At 46.0% G+C, this 12,126-nt stretch overlaps 1 protein-coding gene across 1 annotated transcript in view; it reads left to right on the forward strand.

Moving 5' to 3' along the window:
- Window positions 1-12,126, forward strand: part of ACOXL (acyl-CoA oxidase like) — a 341,287-nt gene that overhangs the window by 82,959 nt on the left and 246,202 nt on the right. Inside the window, exon 10 of the mRNA XM_058683275.1 lies at window positions 9,367-9,401. Within this exon, the coding sequence (XP_058539258.1) occupies window positions 9,367-9,401 (35 nt within the window). The remainder of the gene's footprint in view (window positions 1-9,366; window positions 9,402-12,126) is intronic.

A 12,126-nucleotide genomic window follows, 5' to 3' on the forward strand; every position in this document is an offset into this window, starting at 1 on the left:
GACCATGGAGCCTTGGGGCGCCTGGGTGGCGCAGTCGGTTAAGCGTCCGACTTCAGCCAGGTCACGATCTCGTGGTCCGTGAGTTCGAGCCCCGCGTCAGGCTCTGGGCTGATGGCTCGGAGCCTGGAGCCTGTTTCCGATTCTGTGTCTCCCTCTCTCTCTGACCCTCCCCCGTTCATGCTCTGTCTCTCTCTGTCCCAAAAATAAATAAAAAACGTTGAAAAAAAAATTTAAAAAAAGAAAGACCATGGAGCCTATAAAAAAAGTCCTGGAACTAATAAGTGAATTTAACAGTGTTGCAGGATACAAGATAAATATACAGAAATCAACTGCATTTTTACATGTTAACAACAAATATGCGAAGACTGAAAAAAACCAATATTGTTTATAATTGCTGAAAAAAGAGAAAAGCTTAGGAGTAAATCTAACAAAACATATGTGGGAATTACGTGGCGTTTATCTTACAGAAATGAAAACTTCATTCATGCAAATACCTGTACACAAATGTTTATAATCGCCCCAAACTGCAAATAACAGATTAATAGACTGTGGTGCATCTATCCCATGGAGCTGTATTTAGCAAATCAAAAGGAAGGAGCTCTTGGTGCATGTAACAACCTGGATGAATCTCCAGAGAATTATGCTGGATGAAAAGATCTAATCCTAAAGGGTCACATACTGTATGATTCCATTCTTGAAATGACAAATTCAGGAATGGAGAACAGATTGATGACTACCAGGGGCTAAACAGTGCGTGAGTGTGGGAAGAAAGTGGATGCAGTTATAAGGGCAACACAAGGGATCCTAATGGTGACAGGAATGTTCTATAGCTTAATTGTACTGATGCCAATATACTTAATGTGTAGTTATGTGTGATGTTACTATTGGAGAAAACTGGATAAAAGACACATGGGAACTATCTATATTATTTCTTTACATAATTCCTAACACCTGCATGTGAATCTACAACTATCTCATAGTAAAGAGTTTAATTCAAAAATAGGGGTGCCTGGGTGGCTCAGTCAGTTAAGCCCCTGACTTCTGATTTCGGCTTAGGTCACGATCTCACAGTTTGTGAGTTTGAGCCCCACGTCCGGCTCTGCACTGACAGCGCAGAACGTGCTTGGAATTCTTTTTCCCTCTCTCTCTGCCCCTCCCCACCCCCACTCTCTCTCTCAAAATAAATAAACTTAAAAAATTAAAAATACATTGTTTTTTCAATAATGGATCTACCATATTGTTTTTCACAGTTGCTGACATATTTCATGGAATGCCTTATTAATTTAGCCTGTATCTTATGAGCCTGGGTAGAGGGATTTTGTTTATGTGTTTTGTGTAAATTTTTTTTTTTTTTTTTTGGTAAAAATTAGAGGAGACGGTAGGTAAAAACTAGAAGGAGGAAAAGTGTTTTTCTTTCTTTGAAACAAGTTCCTTAAAACTAATTTTGCATTTTACATTAAAAAGAGATATACGGGGCGCCTGGGTGGCTCAGTCGGTTGGGCGGCCGACTTCGGCTCAGGTCATGATCTCGCGGTCTGTGAGTTCGAGCCCCGTGTCCGGCTCTGTGCTGACAGCTCAGAGCCTGGAGCCTGTTTCAGATTCTGTGTCTCCCTCTCTCTGACCCTCCCCCACTCATGCTCTGTCTCTCTCTGTCTCAAAAATAAATAAATGTTGAAAAAAAAATTAAAAAAAAAAAAGAGAGATATACTTTCCTGGGAGGTTTACTCTTGACTTTGATGGGGGCCTGGGGGTCAGAATGGGTCAACAAGCCATGGTGGGGTCTCTAAGCTGCTGTGACGGCTAGAAGGGCCTTTCATTTTCTTGTATTTAACAGCCCCAAATCCACCTTAGAAATGCCCTCAAATACTTTCGTCACTGTCTGCATTTGAGGGCGTCACCTATTTTTTCCCTTTAGTCCTGTACATTTCCTTTTCTTCTCTTCAGCCTCTCCCTCCTCCCCTGGCTGACTCTTTGACTTAATAATCAAGTTTTCACTTAAGTAATATTTGCGCCCAAAGTTCCAGTTAGGTATTCTGTGTTGTAGGCTGCACACAGAATCCAAGTCCATTGTCATGCTGATTTCTCTTAAACAGAGGTTAGGCTTTCTAGGAAAAGAGGGTGTGGTCTATGATATTATCAAATACCCGAACATTCATATCAAGAGAAGCAAAGAAACCAAAATCCACGATTATTTTGTTTGAACCCTAAAACCTAAACAATACATTCGTGAACAAACTGTAAGGATCAGCGGAGTGATTTCAGTAGTTCATGAACTATTTGGCAGCCCTGTTTGTCCATCTCTGGGTACCAGGCACACAAAGATGAGGAACCAGGTCCTGCTGCACACTTACTGTGCTGTGACACGGGTGGACAGACCATGGCCACTTAACGACAAAGACAATAAAGAGCTGGCCTCCAGAAGCCCTTACCTTTGCCAGGCCCTGAGAGCTTCCTCCCCTTTAGCTCCTGGGGGCTGCATTTATTTCACCTGTCTGCACAGGAGGGAACTGAGGTAGAGAACAGGGGTTCCTCCACCTGCCAGAGCCCCACAGCTCCTGGGGCTCAGCCCCTGGAAAATGCCTAGCAGAATGGGCCCAAGGTGCTATAACTGTGGGGTAGCTATGACTCAGGACTAACAAATGGTTTCATTTTGGGTGAATCGGGGGATAAGGCAAGTCCTTGTGAAAACCCATCTACATGTTTTAAAGCCAGTGTTGTAACGTTTAATCCAAAACGATAGTGACTGGCTCAGGTTCTTGGGAACAGCAGTGACGAACAGCATCATCATTGGTCTTACCTTTTTAGTCATCTGGGGCCTAGAGGCTTAAAAACAACCAGTTTTCTTAGGTTGGTTAAACAACCACTGCCTACATTTCAATGTTAGTCCAATGTCAATTTCCATTGATTTAGCAACTCATCTTTTACATCAGGTTTTGAAAGTTTCAGATCTACATCCTCTTCTTTTCCTAAACATTAGTGTGTCTTTTTCTTGATTTTTTTTTGTTTTGTTTTTTGTGTTTTGGTTTTTTTTTTAATTTTAAGGGACCAAGGAAGGAAAACATCACAAAATAAACTCCGTAATGAAGAACACGTCGCTCCTTTTCTTCCTTCTGCCTTCCTTGCCGTTTTCTCCCTCTTTCGAGGGGAATGGCAGAAGGGAGGGGAGGGCTGCAGCCTGTTGAGGCTCACCCTTGGCCTCCTGGGAGCTGGCCCTGTCCTTGCAGGTTGACAGCAAACAGTGGGTCTCGGCAGGGTGCACACACCTCTCCCCGCTAAGTGGGTGGTCACCTGTGAGCACCAGGAGGCCTTGTTTCCCGAAACATAACCTCAGGCCTGACCGTGAGCCTGCCTGAGCTCCCAGTGGTTACCATGCCTGAGGTCGAGTGTAAGGCACTGGGCGGACATTAAGAGCATGTAAAATGAAAATAGCTTTACTATGTGTTATAACATCATCATCGTCGTCATCTTCATAGCAGTTAATAAGAGTCATCTATTCCCAGCACATTGTTATGGTCTCTCCATACATCATCTCATTCAGTGCTTCTAAACCTACCCCTGGAGGAACAGCTAAAACACCCCCAGAGTTCCTGATTCAGTGGCGTTAGGGCCAGAGTGTTTGCATGTCTCGCAAGTTCCCAGGAGACGTGCATACTTGCTGGTCCACATCTCTGAGGTCTAAGTTAATCTGTCTAAAACAGCCCCCACTTTACATTGAGGAAAAGGCGAGAAAAGTCAGGGAACTTGACCACAAAGCTCTTTGCTACTGACCGTAAGCATCTGTTCGTCCAGCAAGGTTAATCTTTCAGAGGAAGTAGCAAGTGCCTGAGAAAGCCCTAGATGGATGCCAAGGCTCCAGACTAGTGAGTTGTTGCACGTTGGCAGGGGTTTGAGAGTCAGGCACGGGGTGGCGGTGGGGGGGGGGGAGCGGGAAGAGCTGGGGTGATGCCTGGGGGAGGAGCAGCCCTGGAGGGTGCTGTGTGGGGAGCGTGGGGTCTGTTATTGCCTGGAGAGAACACTGCTAGAAAGACAGTCAGGGAAAGGGTTAAAGACCTACTCGGTGGCTCACTTTCTCCCTGTGCCGGCTTCCTGGTGTCACACACGCTAGCTGTGTTTGTATGGGCTTCTGTCTACACCATACCTCTTCTCTCCTTCAGGCTCCTTTCCCGTATTTCCCATAAAAGGGAGAGGAACAGTTGAAAAGTGCAGGAGGAAAATAAACCAGAAGCTTTTCTTTTTGAGTTTATTTTGTGATGGTATAAATCTTTGGACCCTTGCAATGAAAACAAATGAAAGGAAGCTAAAGAAAAAACTTCACGTAATTATAGGAAAGGGGGGGGAAGACTCGCGAATGACACAAAAGCTCTTTCTAGATTTGTCATGCACGGATTCAGATTTTAAGATTTGAAAACCCAGGAGAGGCTTGGCAGTGTGGAAAGGTGTAGGGTGAGGTTGCAAGCTGGTGGCTCCCTGGCCAAATTCCACCGATACCTTTTGTTTGGCTCACATAGCATTCAAAAAATATTCAAATCAGTTTAAGACGTGGGAATCTTCGCGCTCAAGCCCTTGGCGTCCGGCTTTTCTTGAGGAATAGAGTGCTAGCACCGGGCCTGTGAGAGGGCATGGCTCCTAGTCATAGCCCCGGCCGGCATCTCACCCCAGTCTAGAGAGTTCTGGGCCCAGACTTGGAGCACCACCACTCACCAGCTGGGCCACCTTGGGGCCGCCATTTAATGGACTCTTCCTCCTCACCTGCCCCCGTCTGCCTCGGGTGGGTGACAGCACATCACAAACACGAAGCACAGTGGACCCGTGAGGAGGGGATTCCCAACAACACAGGCACCCTTGGGCAAGTGGGCATTAGGAAGAGACGCTTTGCGACAGACCGCGGACAGGGAGGGGAACCCACGTGAGGCAAGTGCCCTGCCAAGACCGCGTCACCCACTCCTTTCCTTAAAAAAAAAAAAAAAAAAAAATGTTTTTTAAAGGTGTTTAAAAATGTGTTTTCTGAAATTATTATGATTATTTTGCAAGATCCATGCAGACTACTTGGTGCTTTATAGGGCGTATCCGGCTACAGCTGGTGCACTTCGGGGGGGTTTTATGGCAAATTATTCTCGGATTACTCTTTAATGCAGCGAGGTCTGCCTGTTGTCTGAGCTCCCTGGGTCATATAGAAAACGCTCAGACTTGATACAAAACAGCTGCCTTAGTCAGCTGTTCCAAAAAAGGAGCAGTTTAAGGCCGCAGCAGCAGGAAAAAGGTTTTTGTAGCTGGTAGAGATTCTGAAAAACGTTCAAGTACTCTTTCCTTGCCATTAAAACGTGATTTAATTTTGTTATTAACAAATTGTGTAAATCGAAAACGAGGTACTCGGAGTGGGAGTTTGTTAAGTGCATTCTGGTAATACTTACAGTATGTCCTGGGGGGCTGTTCTCCCGGGAGGGCAGCAGGCACAAAACTCCAGCTGACCTCCGTGTCCCTGGGCCTCAGCCCTGGCTGGGCTGGGGTCAGGGGGGCCAACCCCTAGGCCTCCCTCGTCTCTCTCCGCTGGGCTCCTGCTGAGACCAGCAACAAAAGGGTCAATTGTCTGAGGCCTCCCTTTGTCCCTGGGGGCTCCATGGGCCTCTCTGAATGCCAAAGTGTCTCTGTGCACGTGGGTGAGTGCATGTCTGTATGAATGTGTGTGTAGATGTGCATCTGTGCCAGGGCACATCTGAGTATTGTGTAAGCATGTGCGTGCACGTGTGCACATAGGAACACATGCTTCTTGGCATATGTGCACGTACGAGTGGTGTACCTGTGCATGCATGTGTGTGAGTGTGGATGTGCATGCAGGCATAAGTGTCCATGCACACATGTGTGACTTGGGTCTGAGCGTGCACGTGTGTGTACATATGTGTGCACATGCATGTGTAGATTGGGCCCAAAGTGTGCACATGTGCGCAGATGCATGTGTGTCTGTGCAGACGCAGGCAATGGTGAGACTTGGTTAAAGCATTTCCGAGTTGCTGATGCTTCTCAGCAGGGCAAGGGCTTGTAGAGGCCTGACTGGCCCGTGGGCGTTCCTAATGCCAGGGCAGAAGACTATCTCTGGCTCCTTTCTCAGCAGATTACAAGTTGCCTTTGGTATTTGCTATGGTACAGAAACCTTAGGGAATTTTCTCCCTTCTCTGCCTTCTGTAGGGTCAGATGATATGTAGGAGTGAGGAGGAGCAGACATAGTGTCCTCACTCATGTTCCAACCTGGGGCTTTGTGGTCAGGCCTATGAAGATTTTTCTGTAGTGTTCCGGCATCTTGGCAAGGCTGCCTAATTGGATCCAGTGCGTTCCGTGTGGAGTTTAAGCCGTGTTTCCAGGATGGCTGTGAGATGCCCTGTTCCCATGCACCACATGAGTGGGTTCCCATGTAGCCCCGGGGCCTGTGCATGGGTTTGGATCATCTGGTTTCCCTAGCACCTTGTTACCTGGCCCATGGGATATGCTGCAGCTGGTCTGTGTGGTTCCGTGATCCACACTTTTCTTCCTTCACAAAGATGTCCTTTTTAAAATGACAGGGAAAGCATATTTGAGAAGTCAGGAAAAGGCAAATAAAAGTGCTTAATTGAAATTCATCTCTGTGAAGGATTTATCTCCCAGCCCCTTTTAACCAGCACAGCTACCATTGAACAATTTCCTCTGCTTTTTTCTTAGTTTTGTCCCTCCCATGCCCATTTTCTCTCCCTGCTCCAGCAAAGGCGTGTCTTTCAACTGTGGAAAAGCCACCAATGAAGCAGTACTCTAAAGCTTACCAACACATTCAGTTGGTGAAATTATCTTATAATAAGCCTAACTGTAAGCCAGAACTTTTTAACTCCAGGAAATGTAAAGTGACGGGACATGTGAAATCTGTGAATTGCTCATCCTGACCTTTTTGGCTGTAGTTTCTGTTTTTATGTTCTTCCCTAAATAATTTCCTCCTTGTTCTTTAAATTCTTGATTGTCCCTGAGGCCTCTTCTTCTTCTGTCCACTTAAATCTCCCATATATATGCATCTATATATATATGTATGTATGTATATATATATATATATATATATATATATATGTATATATATACATATATATATATACACACACACACACACAAACACATATACACACACACTCCTGGTTTAGTTGACAAATAATTGAATACACTCAGGTGAGTGTGATATGAAATCAGCTGGATGTTATATATTTCACACCTTCACTTTTAGATAATCTTTTTGTAAAATGAAGCCTATCTTCCCTGATCCCTAATGGCTCGCCAATGTCGGTTCTGCATTTGGGGTATGCATTGATGATGACACACGGCCGAATCATTCTGGAGCTGAGCTCTTCAAACAATAGCTGGGGGATTTTGCAGCGTGTCAAGCTGGACAGAAGTTTGGGCTTGCTTTCTTTTTCTTTCTTTCTTTCTTTCTTTCTTTCTTTCTTTCTTTCTTTCTTTCTTTCTTTCTCTTTCTTTCAATAATTCTAACTGATTATAGTTGACGTAATATTATATTCATCTCAACGGTTTTATTTCTCCTAACTCTCCATCCCCTTGCTTCTTCCTTACCCCTTCCACCCTCCCACGGCCCAGGGACTCTTGAGTTATCTCGTAGCATCCCGGAGAGCCCCATGGAAGTGACCTCCCCACCCCCACCGCCCTGGGGCCGACGTCAGGGAAACTGGCAGTGATGTGTTTGGGGATTTCAAGGTTGCACGTAGGCGGACTTTTTGCTCGGAAATGATATGATAGATGATGCTTGGGTCTTTAACTGCTGCCGAGTCTCTTAAGCTAGTTGTGCCACGGTTCAGCCACAGGGGGAGCGTCGAGACTTTTATGGGCATGCTTGAGGCTGATCATCATTTTAACCTAATGAAATACTTTGTAAGTTCCAAAAACGAACTTCAATTAAGTTTTGGAAAATGAAAACATTTTCATAAATGAAATATTGCCTATATATAGTAGTGGTGGTTACTATTTATAGAGTTTTTTCCCACCGGCCGGTGCCTTCCGCCGCCAAGCCCACCTGTAGAGTTTTTCCTATCAGGCGGCACGCATCGTGTGTGCGCCACACACAGGTAAAAACACCAAAATAGAAAAAGTTACTTCATCCTTGCACGAGAAAATAATTATTTGCCCATGATATAGATGCAGACACCGTGACCCTGAGAGTTTAGATAACGCGACGCCCGTATGGTTAGCGGTTGAACTCCTGTGGCCTGACTCTTCTGGAATCCATGAACTAGCTGAGGCCCGTGCCATATGATTCGACCCCCTCTTCTGCTTGAGAGGTTTCCGTGACCCCCCCCACAGAGTAAAAAGGAAATCACAGTGCCACCTTGGCCTCTACTTGTCACTGTCTCCGGCGACTGTGTACCCTTTCTCTCGATGTCACACGTGCCCTCAGAGGTGCACCTTGCCGGCTGGAGCTTATGAGATCAGTGTGAAGGTTGTGCAGATTCCCCTGGCAAGACTCTGGCCCGGGGTGGGGGTGGGGGGTCGGGTCAGTCCTCTTCATGGCCTGGGTTCCGCTCAGCACTCCTGGGGCAGGGCGAGTGGGGAAGGAACCACCCCCAGGACGGGGGTATGGCAAGCCTCAGAATCAGCCACACGCTGAATCCCATCCTTTCACGGCTTTGTCTCAGAGCTGAAAGAGCCCTGTTTTGCTCATACAAACAGAGAGTGGAATGCTGGTTGCCAGGGGCTGGGGGTGGGGAGATGTTGGTCAGAAGGTATAAACTTTTAGTTGTAAGATGAATAAGCTCCGGAGATTTAATGCACAGCATGGTGACTATAGTTAACAGTAGCATATTGTGTACTTGAAATGTTCTATCTTGCCAAAAAAAGGGAAAAAAAAAGGTAATTATATGAAATGATGGATGTGTTAATTAATGTGATAACACATGGTAATAATTTCACAGGGTGTATGTGTATCGAATCATCACGTTGTAAGTATTAAGTACGTACAATTTATTTGTACATTATACCTCAATGAAAAAACTTTAAAACTTAAATGTAAGAGCATGTAAAGGAAAAAAAAAAAAGCAAAATAAATAAATAAATAAATAAATAAATAAATGCTCTGTTATGGAAGGTGTCTCCAGATGAGAGACACCTGTCCAATTCACAGTGAAATATTTTAGATGTCTCTAAGACCCTTTGACAATCTGACTAGCCTTTAAGAATGATGTTGAAACCAAAGAACTATCATTAAAAGGTGTTATTTATGAAATATAAGGAGTAGGAGATTTTAGGAAATGTTTAAAAAATAATGGACCGTTGTAAGTTAATTTTCTTGTGAACTCAGCATGCTCTTCATATTATTTAGTATGTGTTTTTCTCTCTTTTTAATTACAGCTTGGGCTGACGATAGCCATCCGCTACAGTCACAGGTAAAGCTAAAATTTTTTTTTTTCCTCTTGAGGAATACCCTTCCTGGTTTATAGCTTTCGGTTTGATCGAATCTGTGGGTTTTCAAGCTAAATTTTGGTGGCTTCTCTACCTATGGTATCAGTTCACAGCAATTAGAATTATTCCATTTGCTTCATTGATGAGGGCCACTGGCTATTGGGAGGAATAGAGCTTTTACATAAAGGTCATGGTAGGTAGTACATTTCTTTTAAAACAAAAAATGGACGGCTCTAGGGCAGGGACACAAGTGATTTCTGGGTAGTCTAGGGATAAGCGCAGAAATCAGGGATGTCCCGCATGAATGGTGAGTCTGGGCAAACAGAAAGCTGAGTGAAGGCTTGTTAGCGAAGCCCCTGTCCCCTCCATGCCCCCCCCGCCTTGTCTTAGGTATATCTGAGAATGGCTAAAAGTACCATTTTTGGTCTTGCTTCATGATTTCTGCCTGTTTCTCAAGTGCATCATATTTATGAAAAATGTTGGTTTCTTATGCTAGTATCCAAGTACATGCATCCCCTGGCATGCATCAGAATGTATTAAGATGTTCATTAAAGGGGCGCCTGGGTGGCTCAGTCGGTTGAGCATCCGACTTCAGCTCAGGCCACGATCTCACCGACCGTGAGTTCGAGCCCCGCGTCGGGCTCTGGGCTGATGGCTCGGAGCCTGGAGCCTGCTTCCGATTCTGTGTCTCCCTCTCTCTCTGCCCCTCCCCCGTTCATGCTCTCTCTCTGTCTCAAAAATAAATAAATGTTAAAAAAAAAAAAAGATGTTCATTAAAGATCCAGTCTCAATGGAAGAGTAATAAGCAATGTCCCTCCTGCCCGTACACAACCTGTGCTCACAGCCTCCCCCAAGTGCCACCCGCTGGTCAGCTCAGGACATCTGGCCAGCTCTCCACAAACAAACCATAGTTACTGCAAAGGAGATCGCCTTCTAAATACGCTTGTCACAGGTTGTATGCGCTTACTTACGGTTAACTGTGGCTCGATCGACCCGGTGGGCAGTCACAGAAGCCTGAAAAGCTGCTGGTGCACTGTGTGGGGTAGAGCAGGAAGAAGGCAGGACTGGGCTAGAACCACTTGGAACTAGGAATGAGTGTGTGGGAGGAAAGTGTTTCTGTTGGACATTTCTGGATACTCTTGAAGAAAGCTGCTCCAGAGATGCTCATGATTGCTTTTCGGTGTGTGTGAGGGAAGGTGGGGAATTTTGCCCATCCTTCCTTCCTTCCTTTTTTTTTCTTTTTTCTTTTCTTTTCTTTTTTTTAACAAATGCTTATTTATTTTTGAGAGAGAGAGAGAGAGAGTGCAAGTGGTAGTGTGAGCGGGGGAGGGGCAGAGAGAGAGGGAGACAGAGGATCCGAAGCAGGCTCTGTGCCGAGAACAGAGAGCCGGATGTGGGTCTCGAACTCACGGACAGCGAGATCATGACCTGAGTCAAAATCGGATGCTTAACCGACTGAGCCACCCCAGTGCCCCTGCCCTTTCCGTTCTTTTCCTTTGGTGGAACTTTCCTCATATTCGAGTCCTGCTTATCAAGACTGTTTTCTGCATGAGAGCTAAAGGGGCCTCCCTAAGAAAGCCAACGTCTTGCTCTAGTCCGGAGAACAAACATGTGCTTGTTCCCGCCACGGTAAGGGTTACTCTGTGGCTCTGTGGAGAGTTCTAACTTGTGCAGAAACTCAGATTCTTCCGGAACTGGACAAAACTTTCTTTTTAATACTTTGTGAGGCTGAGGGACTTTTGCCAACTATCAACCTTTTCGAATCAGGGAATCGGGTAAGGATAGCAGAGCAGGGGAGACCGGATGGAGGTCCCAGGTGGATGGTGTCTTTGGCCCCGTGCTTATTATGGGTCCCAGGCCTGTGTCGTGGAAAAGATTCCTGCCCGGCCTGCCTGGGGCCAGGGCAGGCCCCTGGCATCCTTCTGTACGGTTACCAACACCAAACAGAAGGTGGAGACTGTTGTCTGAGCTGAACATCTTCTTCATTTGGAAAGGGAAAATGTCTTCTTACCCTTGACTGGGTAGCGATTTAGATACACCTACTTTTCTGTGGAATTGGTGGCAGTGGGCGCTCTCTGGAAGGAAGCGCTTGGCTTGGATTAGGAATGACTCCTCCCTTTGGCTCCCCCTTCCCTAAAGCAGCCCAGTCTGGCTGAAGAAGTGTGGTTAGTAGACAGTGGCTATGAAGCTGAATAGAGACGTGGGCACCCTGAGTCATGGTCCTATAGGAGGTCCTACAGGATAGGCATTCCACTGTGGAGAAGGGGAAAAATGAAGTTGGAGCAGTTAAGCAGAGCCCATTTTAGAGAGGAGGGAGCTTTGGAATTACTCATCTGGTGGCCACATTTATGGAAACCCTGTGCCTATGGCTGCCTGAGGCCGCTGAGCTACCAGTGGTCATGCTGGCAATGTTCTGTGGGACAGGGGTTTGAAAGGACAGGGAAGATGGCCTGACTCTGCTTCACAGGGTCTGGGGCCTGCTCTGGAAGACTCAGGGAGGAGGACAGAGACATCTGAAGGCTCATTCACTTCTGTGTCTAGTGGGTGATGCTGGCTGATGGCCAGAGATCTCTGTTCCTCTCCGCACGCGGGACTGTGTGGTCTCCACATGGGCTTGTTTGGGCTTCCTCACGGTATGGTAGTCGGCCCTCTCTGATTGAGTGTCCTGGAAAGGGAGAGCCAGGTAGAAGCTGTCTCCTTTCTGTGATC

The sequence above is a fragment of the Neofelis nebulosa genome, chromosome 9, assembly GCF_028018385.1.
Source record: "Neofelis nebulosa isolate mNeoNeb1 chromosome 9, mNeoNeb1.pri, whole genome shotgun sequence".
NCBI classification, from domain to species: Eukaryota; Metazoa; Chordata; class Mammalia; order Carnivora; family Felidae; genus Neofelis; species Neofelis nebulosa.